The sequence below is a fragment of the Centroberyx gerrardi genome, chromosome 8 (genome assembly GCF_048128805.1).
Source record: "Centroberyx gerrardi isolate f3 chromosome 8, fCenGer3.hap1.cur.20231027, whole genome shotgun sequence".
Lineage (NCBI taxonomy): Eukaryota > Metazoa > Chordata > Actinopteri > Beryciformes > Berycidae > Centroberyx > Centroberyx gerrardi.
Genome location: NC_136004.1, coordinates 29,619,986 through 29,639,180, shown reverse-complemented (window position 1 = coordinate 29,639,180; position 19,195 = coordinate 29,619,986). Strand labels below are relative to the sequence as shown.

The 19,195-nt window shown below is 42.3% G+C and overlaps 1 protein-coding gene across 2 annotated transcripts in view; it reads left to right on the top strand.

Annotated features, from left to right (window-relative positions):
* Positions 1 to 19,195, top strand: part of dapk1 (death-associated protein kinase 1) — an 88,383-nt gene that overhangs the window by 44,542 nt on the left and 24,646 nt on the right. For both annotated transcript variants that reach the window (XM_071903629.2, XM_078285325.1), the window contains exons 5-16: positions 379 to 508; positions 1,908 to 1,956; positions 2,893 to 2,919; positions 7,011 to 7,163; positions 10,017 to 10,062; positions 10,298 to 10,387; positions 11,348 to 11,440; positions 13,867 to 13,986; positions 15,670 to 15,768; positions 16,972 to 17,070; positions 18,033 to 18,131; positions 18,582 to 18,779. In XM_071903629.2, the coding sequence (XP_071759730.2) occupies positions 379 to 508; positions 1,908 to 1,956; positions 2,893 to 2,919; positions 7,011 to 7,163; positions 10,017 to 10,062; positions 10,298 to 10,387; positions 11,348 to 11,440; positions 13,867 to 13,986; positions 15,670 to 15,768; positions 16,972 to 17,070; positions 18,033 to 18,131; positions 18,582 to 18,779 (1,203 nt within the window). The remainder of the gene's footprint in view (positions 1 to 378; positions 509 to 1,907; positions 1,957 to 2,892; positions 2,920 to 7,010; positions 7,164 to 10,016; positions 10,063 to 10,297; positions 10,388 to 11,347; positions 11,441 to 13,866; positions 13,987 to 15,669; positions 15,769 to 16,971; positions 17,071 to 18,032; positions 18,132 to 18,581; positions 18,780 to 19,195) is intronic.

Genomic DNA, 19,195 nt, shown 5'->3' with positions numbered 1-19,195 from the left:
CATTGAGGGGAAAAAGTCTCAACATTTGTACCTCATTTTCCTGAAAGCGGTTTGTTAGCATTATTACTGTTCCTCATTGAAATCAAGGTGCACAGCTGGCTGCATGCAAACAAGCCATTTCAAAGAGAATTAAGGACAACAAAGGGAAAAAAATAATACATTTCAAAATGTCAAAATCCCTATCCCTCCCTCTCTCTCCCTCCTCTTCCCCCATCTCTCTCTCTCTCTCTCTCTCTCTCTCTCTCTCGATCTCTCTCTCGATCTCTCTCTCTCTCTCTCGATCTCTCTCTCTCTCTCGATCTCTCTCTCTCTCTCTCTCTCTCTCTCTCTCTCTCTCTCTCTCTCTCTCTCTCTCTCTCTCTCTCTCTCCCCCTCCAGCCGGAGAACATCATGCTGCTGAGCCGAACAGTGCCTCACCCGCGCATCAAGCTCATCGACTTTGGACTGGCCCACAAGATTGACTTTGGCAACGATTTCAAAAACATTTTTGGCACTCCAGAATTTGTAGGTCAGTGTCCCTCATGGGGTGCGTGTGTGTGTGTGTGTACCAGACGTCAGGGTTCCCCATGTTCTTTGTCCTCTTCTATTTTCCTGTTTGGCATCTAGTTTGACGTGCTCAACAGTTTTTACTCAGATGAGTTTGTGCAGAATATGCTTCATTCATCATACACATGCAATGTCACATACACACAAACACAAAGATACACACAGTTCGAGTTAAAAATGAAACTTTAGTGATCCCCAAGGTGAAATAGAGTCATTCCAGCAGCAAATAGTAATAGGATAGATGAAATAAAGAATAAATAAATAACAGTCTAGTTAAAGGGGAACTATATAAACATACACAACCGTTTCAACACTCATTTGCACGTGCATATTGTCCATGTGCAATTTACACACATACATACACATACATACACACACACACACACACACACACACACACACACACACACACACAGAGCAGCACCCTGTTTTTCTGGCATGATCCCAAGGGCTGTGTATTGTGTAAGCAGGTGCCAAGTGTGCCATAAGGACTGGGTGAGATAGACCTGATAATAGACTAGAAATTATCAGGACTGTGCTTCCTTGCCAATGCACACACACACACACACACACACACACTCCACTGGCCCTAAACAGTCTCCCTTCACCCGCCACCCTGCCAGTCTCCCCCTCCCCAGCCTCGATGCCCCACTACCAGCAGCATCCAGGCCAAAACCACAGTCTGTTCCCAGTTCCCAGGGTGCCAGCGGACTAAGTGGTCTAAATAAAGCTCATCCAGTGGCAGGGAGCCCAGATCATGAGGTGGACTGATGCTGCAGCGGGCCGAGCCGGTGTCAGGATGGGCCACCGCTTACATTAGATTACAGATTGAATTTATTCAGACAGGGTCAGATGTTTCTTTTCTTCAAAGAGATGGTTCATTTGAATAATTACAAAAAATGCCTTGTGAATTGTCTTGATTTGGCATTTGCCTCTCCAGCATGTTGTATTCAATAGTGTACAATAGTCTACATCCTGCTTTTTATAGCATACGCATTTCATTCCAAAGCTAATTGCTGGTTAGTTTAAATAAATTTGGTTATAAATGAATTTACTGCCTCATACAATTCAGAATAATTTACTTATTTGCACATCTAAAAACATACAGAAACACGTAAAGAAGAGAAATGATCACAGTTTTAGCAGGTGAAGTAAAAAAACAAAAACAAAGAGAAACAACAAAATGATGAAACTCATCAAGGAGCAAAATGGCATTGCTACAAGAAAATGCATAAATGAAGGGAATATAAAAATAGTTCCTATAGTGACTCTGTGTGTGTGTGTGTGTGTGTGTGTGTATATGTGAATTGTGTGTTGAACTGAACAGTAACATTACTTTATGTTGTGCTTTTGCCTTGCAGCCCCAGAAGTAGTGAACTATGAACCTTTGGGCTTGGAGGCAGACATGTGGTGAGTAAATACACGCTGAACATATGCCGTTTGAAACCGCTCTTACTTCTGGAGTGTGTGCTGTGAAGTAATTTTATAGTGTACATGCAGTACACCTACACCAGTTTATTCTGTTCGTCCAGACTTTGCATGCTTTATAAACGGTGTTTTAGAAACAGTCGCTCATTTATTCCTGGTTAATCTGATTCTTCTTGTCATGTTTTGTAGTTTATGAATCTGTTGTCTGGTTAATTTGATTCTTATTGTTTTGTAGGCTACTGTATGCATCAGTCTTAGCAATATGGTTGAAATCAATATCACAATAATCATAAGGATTTTTTATCGATATACTGTATATCACAATATGGCTCACATATGCAAAATCACACATTAAATAATCAAATTAATGTTCATCCCATTGAACCAAATGGTAATGTTAGATGTGATGTTAAACAAATTTTTTCAAATAATGTTCCTACCATACCTCATTTTGTCTGAGTTTCTAAATAAAATTTGGTTGCTATCATCAGTTTAGACAGCAGAATTGTGTCACAATATCCTAAAATCACCATATCATCATGATGTGATTCCACTGAAAGATGATAAATGATAATATTGAATTATCTCCCAGCCCTAATCAGTCATGTGTTAAATTTGATTCTCTGTTGTCGTGTTTTAAATGTGACTGTCGTTTCTTTCTGTAAAAAGCCCAACTAGGGACGAGCATTGGAAATTAGCAGTAGCTATAAATTCTGTGATGTGTTACTTTCTCTATGTAGACTGTATCTGTCCCTATTGAACATAATAAATAAAATAGTGCTGCTGTCAAAACCCAAGACTGTTCCTGTTCTTAATCACAAGAAGTTTGGAGAACATTGTTTGATGCAAAATCTCTCTCTCTCTCTCTCTCTCTCTCTCTCTCTCTCTCTCTCTCTCTCTCTCTCTCTCTCTCCCCAGGAGTGTTGGTGTGATAACCTACATACTGTAAGTATCTGGAATGCCACTAATGATGATGAGTAATTATGTGAAACATGCCGTATGAATGGGAGACGTCCGTCCCCGCAGGGTTAGAGCAGACACTTTTCTCCATTATGTTCGTGTTTGCTTACAAACCTCGGGGAGGGGGGGGCGTCACTCATTACACTTGACAGTGGGTCGTATGTTTGTTGGAATGTAAAGAGGTTAATGGCTGCTCTTTGACCTTTATGCCGTTCAACTTGCCGGGCCACTCAGGAGTCACGGTGTTTGTCGTGAATAATGTAATAGCCTGCAGCAAGGACCATGGAGCACATTAAAACTGTGTGTTTGTGCATTTGAGTGTGATATTATTTCAACTCCATTGCAACTAGGGTTAGACTGATATGTCGGTTTGCCGATATATCGAGCCGATATTTTATTAAATATCTGATATTGGCGAGTCAGTGTCATCCATATGATGGAGGTTCCTCTCTGACCACGGCTACAGAAAGCTACATAAACCTGCAATTAAATTTTAGTCTGTTTTCATATTTTCGTTAAGTATTTAATTCAATTCAATAATGTCTTTTGTAAATGAATTCTTCATTTAAATGCAGTAATGTATCCCAAAGTTTCCCCTGTCGTTGAATAGGTGGGGTGGGTCACCCTGCTTTAAAGGATAATTCTGGTTATTTTCAACCTGGGCCTTATTTTCCTAGTTTTTGCCATCATGACGATTGATTTTTGTCACTTATTTCACTGTAGAGACTCCAATACCTACTGAAAAGGGTCAAAGCGATAATCTCCAACAGTCAAAACCAAAAAGCGATTAAAACATGTCAACACAGTATCACCCACACTGTAATAGGACCTGCCTACATCCGATTTTCACATTATTCATTGCCTTATTCATTGCACATATTGTGGTGTTAGATATGTTATTCAATCCAGCAGATTTCCCATTAAAGCTGACCCGGTGGCACACAGCGTAAAATGCAGCGTAGAGGCTGCCAGTCATCTTAGTGTCTTGTTTGTTTATGGTAATTATACTTATGTCTGAAAATTTATGTGGTAATGATTTACTGATGTTAAAATGCTACATATAGCATTCATTCAGTTAGACACATTGGTCCCTCGTGTGCAGCCAGATGATCTGAAGTTACAGCAACAACCAGCATCTTGTTCTACAACCAACCAACCTTCCTGTATTTTCACGAGGCATGCCAAGGGTTTTCATCGAACCAAGCAGTCAGCTTATTTGACTAGTAAGGACTGTTTTGGCCACAGATGCAGTACAGTATGTCTCAAGACAGTTTCATTCACCAGCTAGAGAGGAGTTTGCCCCTCAGCTAGCCAGAGATTCTTTGGACTCCAAGTGAAAACTGCTGTTGGCCCTTTGGATGCTGTCTTCCTCTTCTTTATACCTATCTACAAGGTTTTCTCAGCTCCCACACAACCTTACCCATGAGAGAGACACCTACACAAAGGCAAACATGCACTTAATGTACACTTTTGCGCACATGCCCACCCACATGCATGTAGAGCATGCACACACTAAAATATAGCAAGATGAAGAGTTTCATGCCGAAACAATTTTAACTTTCAGATGGAAAAACAGCCAATATATTTGCAGCTGTATTGTATTGCCAATCTAAATCATTTGAATGTTCTGCATCACCGGGAAGTTCACAACCTACCAACGTAACATACTTTCACCTTTCTTTGTCTTAACACTTCAGTTGTCATTTCATGTTCATTACCCAATATTTCAAATATACAGCTGATTATATAATTTAAAGGGTTACTATTTTATCTTGTTGCATTATGAGTAACTGCATTCATTACATGCTATCTATAATTTTGGAAGAGTCATGTAGGCACTATGAAAATGGTGAACCATTTTTGTCTCTAAGTTGTATGGACACACACACACACACACACACACACACACACACACACAGACTCACACTCTTTGTTCATGCTGTCCACCCACACAGCTGTCACAGCTCAGCCTGGCAAGGTAAAAAATAGACCTTCAGCTGCCTATTATCACAGCTAAGCAACAGTGAGGTGCATCTACTGTTCATTTCCTTTGGTTAGGAAAGGTGAGAAAAGATGGTGATATTCTGCTTTGAAATCCAGGAAAAATTCACCCCAAAAACACATTTTCTGGACAGTACGTTTTTTTCAGTATTGTGTAAACATGTAGAATACTAGTAGGATACTATATTGCTAGGATTGCTGTAGGATAGCTATGAAACTGTTCATGTCAAAGGTGTGTGAAAGAATCACACATCTCATCTGTTAGCCTCACCATTACAGCTGACTTGCATTTTAGTGTTTGATGGTGCTTACTTTGCAGATTCCATAGCAATACAGTTCAATGCTATCTAAAATGTATCTAAGTATGCTATCAGCAGTCCTCAGATTGTGTGTTTATGGGTGTTATATCATGGCAAAACAGTAGCCACTGATATTTTGCAACATGCCAACTTGCGTGTGTTTACAAGGGAAGTGGTTTGCATGGTGAGGTGAAGTGACCAGCGTGACAACATGATTGTCGCAGTGTTGGGTAACTCCTATAGAAATTAAAGCTGCACTTGATAACTTTGCACTTCAGTGCTCCCAAGCAGCAGTGAGAAATGACTGAATTCTTGAAAGTTTGAAGGACTTCACTACCCTGAAATCATATAACATGACATCAGTAGACTGTTCACTCCTTGGCCTCACTAAAGTTCTTCTTCTTAGTTTCTGGTGGAGACGGTGGTAAAAAAAAACTTTGCAGCAGGTTCAGATATCGTTGGCCAGTCCAGGTTTCTCTGGATGGAGCGCTTGTTTTGTATATTAAATTTTAGTTTCAATTCATCGCTTTCTGTCCATTGAGGACATTTCCTGCAAGTGACCATACCTGACTCCTGAAAATATTTGGGCAAATACAGTGAATCTCTGCTCTGTGATTCAGGCTGATGAGACGGGTGTATTTTTACATACAAGTTTTTCCTAGTGCAGCTCTAAGTCTCTGTTTTAGAAGCATTTTGGGGAAAGTATGTCTGATGTCTGATCCAGAGCCAGACTTGGTGCTTTACTGCTGCTTTTACTGTCTTGCTCTGTGAAGAATTGCTTTAATTAACGTGTTTGTTGTGAGCAGCTGCAGCTTATACACTCAATAAATTCATATAATTCCTCTAGACTTGTGCTTGACCCTGACCACCTCTGCGTCTGTCCCAGTTGGCATGTTAATTAGCTGCTAGTGCTGATGCGCTGGACAGGCTTTAGTGGAGCAGGAAAGCCCAGGGTTTGTCGCACATCGACATTTGGTTTAACTGCCTGAGCCACAGCAGATTGGGACCTCATCAGCATGTGTGACCACTGTGTGTGTGTGTGTGTGTGTGTGTGTGTGTGTGGTGTACTGTGAGCTGTGTCTTGGTTTGTGCATGTGTCCATGTGAGCGTGCATTTGTCTGTGCGTGGGCAGGCACATTATCCCCTCGCTACATCTGCTTATTTTTATGTGTGCATTCAAGTGAGAGGTGTGAAAGTGCTTATTGCGTTAAATTACCCGGTGTTTAAAATTCCTGCACTCCAATCAAAGTCCCCATAGTCGGTGGGATTGAGAGCAATCCAGCTGGATTTCCTGAGATAGTCTTTGACTAACACACTCCCAACGCTTTAGTTTGAGAGCGAGTCTTGACTAATGAGCCAACACCGATAGCTAGCTCCGTAATCACATTCCCACATCAACAAGGACTAAGGTCTTAGTTTCAGTTTCCTGGGCCAAAGCTAATCAGCGCAGGCTGCATTAGTCTTTGGATTGAAATTCAACCCATTCCCTTTCCTTTTGATTACTGGACCCACTGGGGACGAGTTAGATGATGAGAGAGTGCTGCTTTGGTTAGAGTAGATTAGATTATAGGTTCCAAAGTGTTGAGTTGATTAAAGCAGGAGCCTGGTAAACAGGCTGCACATGCAGTAGGAAAGAAATTCATTGAAATTCTTGTTAAATTTTGATGTGCGTTGTTTTCAAAACTAAAATGTTTAATTGCACTTGTTTTGCAAAAGAACAATGAATGTGTACACTGACCATCTTACCTAGTTGTTAACCTCTGTCTCATCCTCCAGTCTGAGCGGTGCGTCTCCCTTCCTGGGCGACAACAAGCAGGAGACGCTGGCCAACGTGTCGGCTGTGGACTACACCTTCGACGAGGAGTTCTTCAGCAGCACCAGCATCCTGGCCAAAGACTTCATAGCGCGGCTTCTTGTCAAAGACCCCAAGTATGCACAAACACCCTGTTTGATGAATTAATTGCTTTCCTTGGATTATGTTTAAAACAAAGGTGTAAAAAACTTGCTCCAGGTAGAGACATGCATGCATTTTTAAAGCCATCATTTAAAGCCATCCTTTAAGCCCTTTAAAGTACAGTTAACAGGTGAATAAAACAACATATGTAGACAGTTCATTCAGTCATTATGCTGGCACTGAAGAAAATGCTTGGAGAGTGAGCGCTCCACCCTCCCCCAGGTGTTTAACTTCATTTAAAGAGTTCCAATTCCAAAATGCCATATATCCATTTTGGGGAAAAATCACTACCTGAAGTTCATTATTCAGTATGTATAAAATGTAGGGGATCCCGTCTGTAAAAGTGTTATGTGTCAACTAAAAACTTAAAACTTGAAAGACTATAGACTGTTGCCAATTAGGATTTAAAAATTATGTTCCCCCAGCTTTATAAATACCATGTTGTTCTCCTGCCATCAGTTACATGATCATATTAATTTAAAGGCATTTTCCCTAAACATTTGAGCTTTAATTGCGTTCGTTTAATTCAAAAAAGTTGACTTGAAAGAAAATACAGACAAAATACAGAAAATATAGACTCGCTGCATATTTATCTCAACAAAACTCCCTCGTTAGCGCCAGACAATACGGCCGTTGACGTCGGTACCTGAAACTGTGAAAGTCTCTCGCTCATTACCGGGCTGCTCTAGCAACAACTGAAAGGCTGCATTTACGCTTTCAGACAGTGAGTGCCATCAAAACTCTATTGAAATGAATTTCTCACATATAATTACTCCTGTTCCTGAGAGCGAGAGCGAGGGGGGGAATGGAGGTGAATAATTGTAGGTGTTGAAATAATGTTGGCTAAAGTAAGACAGGAGACAGCAAAGGGAGGGTACAGTTTGCATTAAACAATGTGGAAAAAAAGAAGACTGACTTCACAAACTTCCACTAATGGGGCTTTCAGAAATCCCTACCCAAGTGCATCAAAATGGAAAGGCTTTTAATTGATCTACACTGTGAGCAGACATGGATCCACTCAGTTGAAAGGAAAATAAATGAAGAGTCTGTCAAACTGCAAACTACACTCTTTTCAAGCTGAAGATTAGCGTTTAAAAATGTTCACCACCACTCTGTACTGCACCAGAATACTGTTTACTGTGATACACCAGTGCATGTAGTGCATTTTCCCTACTTTAACGTGTGTGTGGAAATGGCACAAGACACTACCAACCCTTTATTTTGCTGTTACCGTAATAACTTGAGTTGAGGTAAGCAGTCATGAGTTATTTTTTGAGTCAGGTGTTTGTTAGTGGAGAATGGCCTCAGTAGAAACAGGGATGTGGTAGAAGGGAACAAGGGAAGTGGTGTGTGTGTGTGTGTGTGTGTGTCTGTCTGTGTGTGCGTGCATGTTAGACCACACCAGTTTCCACATTGGTTGTGTTGGCTTGCATTGAACATCACATGATCAATACATTTTGATTTCTTGACGTTTTGAGTGTTAATCTGTTTTTGTTTGTTTTGGGGTTTTGTTCAGCAGGTATTTATTTGTCTGTGTTGGGGTGAAAAGTTTCTGAACTGACTTTTCAGTTAAACTAAAAGGTTGTTAGCTTGTGGGCTCCAGTGAGGAAGATGCTAATAAGGGATGTGGCAGGACCGAGGGAAGTGGTGTGTTTGTTTGACCGCACCAGTTTCGTCTGTTGTTTTTCAGCAGGTATTTGTTACAATATGGGAGCAATATTTCTGAATTGACATCTCATTTAAACCAAAACAAGCTTGTTAGCATTGTTAGCATTCCTCGCAACAACCGTTATGTACTGCTATCCACAGGCTAGCTTCTAGGCTTACAGCTGGCGGTGCCACTTTGCTTCAGTGGAGAATCCTAACAATGCTAGTAAGCCATTTTTAGGGTTGTTGAAGGACAAATGTACAAATATTTCTCCCACAATGTGACAAGTGCTAAGCAAAAGTAACTAACATTCAAAATGTCAAAGTATCCCTTTAAGTATGTCTGTGAAATGAGTAAATAAATGGTTTGTCAGGTAGTTTGTTCCCATTGTACTTTGACGTGCCCAACAGTTTGTCTCAGTTCCTTATTTGAGGTATTGTTGAAGAGAAGTAAGGAACGTTGTGGAAAGGAAACAAGGTGTTCTGGTTCTACAAAGGTCATTATAAACACTATTGTCAGAGGGTAGTCATGCTTTCCATTTGAATCAGGATGGGCTATCAATAGAAAATCACTGAATTATCTGTGGTATACTGTATATAGCAACATAGCATAGCATAGCATCCTTTAAAAGATCAAAAATATATTTAGATTTTTGTTAATCTGTCTTTATTTGTACAGCCCGACTGATATATCATTACACCGATATTATTCAGATATATTGTAAAAGCATACATTTGACCAATAATGCTCTGATAAAATGCATTAAATTAAAATGGTAAGATTCAGCACTGTCAATTACAGTTACATTTTAAATCACCTTTTAAGTCTAAGAAAGGTTGTGATTCATGGCAAGATGGGATAAATATTAGTATCTTCCAATTCTTTGTCATAATCACTCCTTGAGAGCTAAATGGGAGATATACTTTTCTAGGAGATATCCATCTTTCCACACAGTGCTGTTTACTATAATTGTAGGCAATATAGTTCAACATATTCACGGACTATTGGTGGCAATCAGTATCTCCGACTATGAACAAGAGGATGGTTAAGTGGAAAATAAGACTGAAAACTGTAATTTCATCAAGATATAAAATCTGGAGCAGCTAAATTGATTCTGTCATAGGAAACTTAATTGATATTCTTCTCCTTCTTCTTCTTCTTCTTCTTCTTCTGTTCACAGAAAGAGAATGACGATTCAGGACAGCCTCCTGCACCCCTGGATCAAGGTTAGACTCTCTGCTTCTTATGTTAGGCAATCAGATGACAGATGAACTGTGAATCTTTTCAAATAAGTAAATACATGTATTTTTATTTTGTAGCAGTAGTTGGTGGTTGGATTGGCTTGGGTTTAGCTGAATGTTGCCAAGCCTTAGCTTATTGATTGTTGTACAACATTTTTCCAGCCAAGTATATTCTCTCAAGCTTTATGAATAAATGTATGTTTTCTCTTTGTGAAACCAGCCAAAAGACACACAACAAGCACTAAGCCGAAAGGAGTCCGCTGTCAACATGGAGAAGTTCAAGAAGTTTGCAGCACGAAGAAAATGGAAAGTAAGGGCTATCTTGGTTTTCACACACATACACACACATGCACACACATGCAAGGCATCGCTTCAGAGACTGATACACAATACTGAAAGGCCTTTTGTATAATTTTGCCCAGTAACTTATTTCTAAACGCGCCACATAGCCAAAACATAAGAGTTTCTCATCAGAAAGCCTCATTAGAGATTGTACATTGACGTCACCACCAATCGCTCCAGGCTTACCAAAACCAGCGGATTCACCAGTCCAGCAGATTTTCTGCCAGAGCCTGCTTCAGTGGAAGTCTCGCTGTCTGTTTTGGTTCGTCACAGCCGACCCAGTCCTGCCTCCAGCCTGTGAGGAATGCTGGGATTGTTTATCTGTGGTGGTTTGGCGGTCTTGTCACGCCACGTCTCTGTCTCTGCCTGGGCTGCCGTTCAGAGTCTGGCACGTTGGCAGCTTCTGGCACCGCCGGACCCTTGAGATCATGTTGAGTTTATTTATTTCCATGTATAAAAATGACACAAAACATTAAAAAAGTAGGAGAAAAAATGCAGATTGTGCAGGTGAAATAAAAAAGAATCCTTCAGGTTTATGAAATATCTCTCCTCAAAAGAAACAAACATTTTTAAAAATTAAGACAACAATCAAAATCCAGGGCTGTAGTCAAAACTACCTTAGTGGAGTCAAAGTCAATTCCAAGACGAGGTCCAAGTCAAGACCGAGACCGGAGCAAATCGACTGGACAAGACTGGGCAAAAAGAAATAATAACAAAACTCAGTAGGAAGGAAAATGGTGTAACAAAAATGCATAAATGACGAGTAAAGGAAACGAATTTAAATAGAGCAGAAAATTGCTTTTCTTCCACACCTGCCTGCCTGTTCAGGGGAAAACGAGTCGCTTTAATGTGACCTGACATGAACTTTCCCCGTTTTAAAAGCCGGGGAGACGCTCATTCATTCAGTCGTTCTTCTTCTCTTTTCCAGCAATCGGTCCGACTCATCTCCTTATGCAACCGCCTCTCCCGCTCCTTCCTGTCCCGGAGCAACATCAGCGTGGCGCGCAGTGATGACACGTTGGTAAGACCTGGGAAGCTGCTTCTCTGATTGGTTTGTACATGGAGACAGACCGTCCAATGAAATACAAAAACACGTCAAATCATTAGATAGAAAGGATTGCTTAACATTTTCACAGCTAAGATCTTGATGAATATTTATATTAACACTATCAAGGCTGTAGGTTGCACTTTAATAAAACATCTACAGCAACAACAGGATTATTATTACCTCCCTCTCCTACCTACAAGTCAAATAAACAAAATTGACAGATCACCAGCTGCTTGAATGAGTTTCTTGCTTTTATTTCAGTGTCTGTTTTTTTTCATTTTGGACCCCAAGCTCTCAGTTACAGCTCAACCATTTCCAGCTCAACAGTCTCTCTGAGAATCTCGAGCTCCCACATGTAATCGATCTGTTCTTCATTTCCCCAAGTGCCATAGGTGTTGGTAACTTGTTCAGGGGAATTGTAGGAATTTCTGAGTGTCTAGCCCTCAAACCAGAACGACCTCGTGGGAGAGGGATGATGAATGCGTTTCCAGCGAAGAAAAGTTCATCTTGTGAGCCGTGTAGAGCTAATGTTTGTGTCTGTCTGTGTAAATGTTGATGTGCATGTCGGCATGAGGCGGCATTTATGTTCATAGTAGTGTCTGTAGGCTACCATAAGAGACTTGTAGCCTAAGTCCCAGTCTGTGAGCTGATGCTAACAGCGTAGAGATGTAAACACTCGGTGAGAGGCTTAATGATTTACAAAGCGTCACCAACAGGCCAAGGCCAGGCCTGGTTCCTTATCTGAAGATTACATGGCAACTTCCTCGTTTCACAGGTGAGTTGGCAGAGAGGACCTGACATTTGTTGAGTTGAGGATGCTGCGCCCCCCATAGTTCAAAACCAGAATTGCAGGAGAACTCGAGCTGCCCAGTGTGATCACAGTCTACATTGGCTAAGGAGACGCTGGTGCAATTTGGAGGTTAAGTGCCTCGCTTAAGGGCCCTCAACAGTATAACTCGTTCACTGTCCAAGCCTAGGTTTTCCCAGCCAGTCTGAGGATTGTAACTGGTGACCTTCCAGTCATAAGACCGCTTCTCTAATTTTCTGGATGCCACCCCCCCCCCTTCCTTATGAAGTGAGATTGCTTTGGAGCGTTTTCATTGCACTCCTAAAGAGTGTGCAGAGCCAGTGATTGAGGACCAAAGAAGTTTGTTTGAAGGAGATTGTATAGACAAAGGGAAACTTGATCAGTGACTCTAGCTGCCTTGGAATTATATTGATATTTCACTTTCATAGAACATTTTTAGTGCAGGAGTTCATAAATGCGGGAGTCTCCAAGTGCTTTGGGGACTCATATTCAGCACCACTTTAATTCTGAAAACCTAGTCTAGAAATGGCACTACTACAAACGAAGAAGAGCAGATGGGTACTATTATTCCATCCTGTGTCCTGGATTACACTTTTAAAGAGGTAAAATCCAGAACGCCTGTAGTGACAGCAAATCCCCAACACTGTTACTGCTCATACATAGTTGTGTCATGTCTGCTACACTCTGAGGTGGTTTAGTCACGGCGATCCCAGCAGCGAGGTTATGTTGAGGAATGTAGCTAGAGTGTCACGCTTGGCCGAACAAACCCCGTATCAGCCTTGCCTGCCTGCCTCCCTCCCTCCTCCTCCCCTCCATCCCTTCTTCACTCCTCCTCCCCTCCTTCCCTCCTTCCCTCCTCCCTCGCTCTCTTTCTCTCCCTCTCCTCGTAGCTTTGTGCAGTGGAGCGTTGCAACCCGGTGCCGTCCCACTGACTCCGGTTGAAGGTTATTGGGTCACATGCCCGGTCACAGGCAGAAACAGTCTAATGTGTTTTGCATCTGAACTGCAGATGCAAAAGAATTAACTGCTGGTTTTCCATGGAGAATTCCTCTTGTTTGTTTGTGTGTGTGTGTGTGTGTGTTCATGTGAATGAAAAGATATTGACAAAATCTAATTGCAGAATATTGAAACTGCTATTTAAACTGCGATTCATATCATCATATCATCAGTTTTTCTTGTCATACATTTTCCTTTAAAATTGTTAGAAAAGTGACTTTGTTAAAAAAAAATAGATGTCAATGTGCAGGATTTCCTGAGTTTGAGTTTGATGAAAGGTTTTGATTCATGGACCAAAGATTACCTGCAGCTCTAAAACACCTTGTTCAGAAATCCATTTTGGACACTCCTCTCTCTTAAGCAATTAATTACAGCCTCTGCGATTTGGAAAGTTCATATTGCAATTTTGTTTTTCTTTTTGTTTTTTTTCCGATTAATTGTTCAGTGTGCATTAGAGAGAGCGAGATGGACGAGAGACTAAGAGGGCATGTGGTAGAGTCTGCATCAGAGACACAGAGGGAGCCCCATGCTAATTTAACAGCATTAAATCATCCTTTGAATTCTAAAACGGTCACTGTCTTTCCCTCCTGTCCAGGATGAGGAAGACTCCTTTGTGATGAAGGCCATCATCCATGCCATTAACGACGACAACGTCCCCGGTCTGCAGCACCTGCTGGGCTCGCTGACCAGCTACGATGTCAACCAGCCCAACAAGGTGACTGACACACACATACATGAAACACAGGGTCATATTGCACTCATTTAGCCCTTTTTACACCCATGTGGTATTTCAAAAGTGAAGCATTTCATATAACATAGTTGACTAAATTTTGCTAAATCTTCTTACTGGCCAAAATCACAGTTTCTACTCCCAGGCCATCATACGAATAAGAATTAGCATGTTAAAAACAAAAGCCGTTCCCATATAATTCTGCCATGTATTCCCCCTTCCCTCACATTCCCCCTTTTCCCCCTTCTCCCGCTCATAGTGCACTGGCTTTGTAAGCGCACGGCACATGGAAAATGGCTACAAGGCACATCATTAGTCAAGGATCTTATGTTCATCTGTCAGGGCGTTCACATTTTCTGCTCTACAGCCAGCATGGCCGTGTCTCTAGCAGGGATTCAGTGAAGTCCCTGATCAACAGATTACCAAAGCGAAGGGTCTGAGGTCTGTGATTGTGCAAGTCATATGACTGTGCTTCATTTTCGACGTGCGTAGGAAAGACTGCAGAGAGAGGGGAAAAAGGCGCCTTGGTGCCGCAAGAGATCTGTCAGTGTCTTAGTCTGTTTACTGGTGTGTATGGAGACAGAGAGAGATGTTTGAGGAGGAGGAGAAGGTAAAACAGGCCAAAAAAACAAAGAGGTGAGGCTCTCTAATGGGGGGAAAAGGACACAAATAGATGAGTCAGAAGAGTATGCCACTTACCAGTTATTTGAGTTTATTTATTTGTACATATAAAAATGATGACACACAGAAAGAAGAGAAAAAATCAGATGTGCATGTGAGTTAAAAACAGCCTAGAGTCGCATACGTTTCACAAAGGAAGGAATTATGAAGAGCAGAGAAGAGCCAAACTGTTTTGTTTTTTTTGTTTTTTTGTTTTTTTTACACCAAACGACTTTATGGTCAGGTACATATCCAGCCTTCACAGCTCCCTCATCTTCTATCCGCTGGCTGTTTCCACTTTGACAGGGAAGAGATGGTGTTTGTTGACAGCTGAGGGGCGAGGGGGGGGGGATGTAATGCTATCAAGCTCAGTGAAGTGCGGAAGAAAACAGAGGGATTGGAGAGAAAAGAGGAGATGGAGAGAGAGAGAGAGAAGAGCAATATGGAGAGGAGAAGGAGAACAACACTAGTGAGTGAGAGAGATTTTAAAGAATGTGAAAAGATAACAGGTGGGAGCGGAAAGAAAAGAAATAGAAAGAGAGTGCTGGTAATTGGCAGGTTTCTAACGTTCTCCTGTGCCAAACTCTCTCTCTCTCTCTCTCTCTCTCTCTCTCCCTCTTTTCGTCTCCATCTCTCCTTCTCTCTTACTTCAGCCAGTGTTTCCATTACCACACAGACACCCGTCTTGGACCTGAAAATTCGATACCGACTCAAACCAGAAATATTTCTGTCAAAACTCAAATTGAACCAAAACTTTCGTAATGCCTTTTTGTGAGACCAAACTTGCCAAAACGCCTGAGTTTCATGTTCAAACCACTTTTTTATTTTTTTTTTTTTTTCAAGAAGGTGTGGGAGAAAATCAGCCAGTTCCCATATCTGTCGGGTCCAGTTATGTCCTGCCAGGTCCAGCTTGACCGCACATCAGGAAAACTGGTCTCATAAACACATTACGGCCAGTGAAACTAGAATTACAGTGTGTGTGTGTGTGTGTGTGTGTGTGTGTTGCAGCACGGGACCCCTCCCCTCCTGATTGCAGCAGGCTGTGGCAACATCCAGATCATCGAGGTGCTGATGAGAAAAGGCGCAGAGATCCAGGCCCATGACAAGGTAGGGACATTTCTGTTTGGGTTAGGGTTTCCCCCGTCAGTTCGGCTCTGGCTCTTTAATGGGCATTAACGGCGCTAGAGCTGCAGTAATGAACGCTAAAGGAAGTGACAGATTGTCATTTGGATTACGACTGGGGCCGTCCATACTAAAAATAAACGTACCCATGCACTCACTGTACTGCACATGGTACTATGGTAGCGAGTGGCATTTACTGTGCTGTTATATGTTTCCAATAGGCTGAAAAAACATTATCAATCGATGGATAATTCTATCACCTGCAGGATATTGGTTTGTTGTCAGCAGCTTTAAAATATGTAAAACAAATAGAAAATGCAAAATACACAAAAACGAATAAGAAAATAAAAATGGGTGTTTCTGTTAATTTGACTAATTTCCAGGACTCCCTCACTGTCTGTATCCCATTCACTATCAGTGGAAAAGCTCCAGGATTTGTCTCTTTATAGCACGATCAAGAGCATATTGGTCCTGTGTTTCGCTTGTTTTTGGAAAGAGTCCAAAGTAATAACCTGTGAGTAATGTTTTTTTGGGCTATTTTTAGGAGTCTGAGCCTGACAAATTCTGCTTAGTCCTCTTTGCATTTCAAGTTTAATAAATTCCTTCACTGCAAAGCTGGAAGTTACTGCAAAGCTGGGCGAGGCAGGACTTTTATGTAAACATTCACCCGTCTTCTCATTGAGACACCGTAGATTCTCCCTATTTGTCCAGATGAAATTCTGGTGTCGACTTTGGACACTTCTCCACCCGCAGGCAGTAATAAATCAAAACTTAAGAGTGAAATCCAAACTGTCTCCTAAACCACGGCCGTCCAGAGAAAGCTGGACTCACCAGCGTTAGATCTTCTCCTCTCTCGTCTCTTTGGTTTCCTTCGGTGTAAAGCATCACAGACCGGCCGGTTGGTAAACATGAGCGAGCTGTGTGACGTTTACTGACGTCACCTTACAGGATTTCTGGGAACTGAAGTGTCACTAGGATGCAAAGTTGCCTACTGCTGCTTTAAATCGGCTAGATGCTAACACATCCTCAGATAGTCCCAGGTTGTTTGGAAGCAATAGGGTGTGCAGTATTTTGCAGCTGAGTGTTCATATCATCTGGCCACAGACACAACACTGGGAACCTCGACTTTCTAATAAAGGTCAGGGATAAATCCTGGAGTTCCCTTCTCATCTGAACCTCTCCCTACAGAGCGGAGCCAACGCTATCTATTACGCAGCGAGGCACGGCCACGTCGGGACCCTGAAATTCCTACATGAAAAGAAATGCCCTCTGGACGTCCAAGATAAGGTGACTCGAGTACCTCTCTCTCTTTTTCTCTCCCTCTGTCTCTCTCTGTCTCCCATACACACACACACACACACTCACACACACTAGTACACAAATGCGCACACACAAACGTATTCAGAGATTACTCACACTTACTCACCACACACTACTGCCATCAGCAATTACACACACACCATCAAGCCCCCTGAGAAGCATTACTGTGGTTTTTCAAAATGTTCAGAAACACACACACACACACACACACACACAAACAGGCATGGTGCATACCACCTATACACACACATTCACACTCACCACGGTACGCACCTGGGGAGGAAACCAGTTACTCCGGCATTTTATCAGCTTATTTGCTGTTGCTATAGAAACAAGTCTTGCTGAGAAAGATGGGGTGTGTGTGTGTGTGTGTGTGTGTGCGTGCGTGTGTATGTGTCTGCTTTTGATGCTGGTGTTGCCTCGATTACAAAGCTTGCTTGGGCAGACGAAATCCCAAAAGCGTTTTCCAGTTTCTTCAATCATTTCACCCTCTGGCCTCGTCTTCTTCTGTCTGTGAAGACTGACGAAGAGCAGAGTCTCCCGCTGGACCGGAGTTAATCTGCACTCTGCGCAATTCCCTTATTATTACCTAATTTCTCCACGAGGATCATTAAAGTTTCATCTTATTTTATTACACTATGACCTTATATGATCACAAGATGAGGCTTCTGTGTCTGAGCAAATAATTGCTCGTGTTTGAGAAAGAGATGGAGAGAAGAGACAGTTTCATAGCAAAATGAGACCGAAAATTTTTCTACAATTTGCTGCATGACAGTAATTGCTTAGAGCTTATCTTAAGACTTTAAACATTCATACTTTACATTAAACAAATTTTAGCTGTCATATGTGTCTTATTTTTGAACTGCTGCGCACTGGACTTCAGGTAATGATTTGCTGAAAGTGTGCTGATCCTGTGTTGTGTCCTGCAGTGCGGGGAGACGGCTCTTCATGTTGCGGCTCGCTATGGCAACGTGGACGTGGTCAGCTACCTCTGCAGCATCCAGGCCAACCCCGACCTGGCAGACAGGGTAGGCACACACACACACACACATACATACACACACACAGTGCTTAGAGAAACCTTCCTTCAACCAGAGGACCCGGGTTCAAGTCCCTGTGTCACCAAGCAGCCACCCTGCTGAAGTGTCCTTGTGCAAAGTATCGTTTTCATAATGCGGCGATTGGGAAGCCCCTTGAGAATGTAGCTAATGCGCTATAGCAGCTAAGCTAACTGAGCTCTGGTTAAGTTGAGCTCTGTCAATATGCTCAGTGATAAAATAATCACTAGAGTAATGCTCTGATTGGCTGAAGGAGCTGTTGGCTCCAGCACATCAAAAATTGTTGACTTTAGGCCACCGGCAACTTGACAAAATCATGCCGTCCTAGATCCTGGAGTGGCATCACTCACCCTCCCTTACTTCTCCCTCGCTCCCTTCTTCTGTCTCCTTCCTTTCTTTCCCCTCCATTTCTCCCTCCAGGAGCAGGAGACCCCGCTGCACTGCGCTGCCTGGCATGGTTACTCGCCGGTGGCCCGGGCCCTGTGCCAGGCCGGGTGCCACGTGGACGCCAGGAACCGCGAGGGGGAGAGTCCGCTGCTGACGGCCTCGGCCCGGGGCTTCAGGGACATCGTGGAGTGCCTGGTGGAGCACAGGGCCAATCTGGAGGCTACTGACAAGGTGGGGCAGCTGAGCAGCTCATCAACACAGCTACACTATTAAAAAGGATGCATCATTTTCAATACATTCATGTCTCTAGTTTGGGGGAACATATTGTACATTTATGTTACTTTCAACACAACATACCTCAATAACAACACATATTTTATTGTTGATGTTGAAATGTGACACAAATATGTGCTGACGAAAACTAGACACACATTCAACAATCCATCTATTTTCATGCTGCTTATATGAGTCAGGGATCTTTATTCCAGCAACTTCCTCCAGTACCTCCTGGGGATCCCCAGGTGCTCCCAGGCATGCTGGGAGATGTAGTCCCTCCAGCGAGTCCTGGGTCTGACCCAGAGTCTCCCAGTCGATTGTGCACAATACGCCTCCAAAGGCATCTTACCAGGTGCCTGAACAACCAGCTG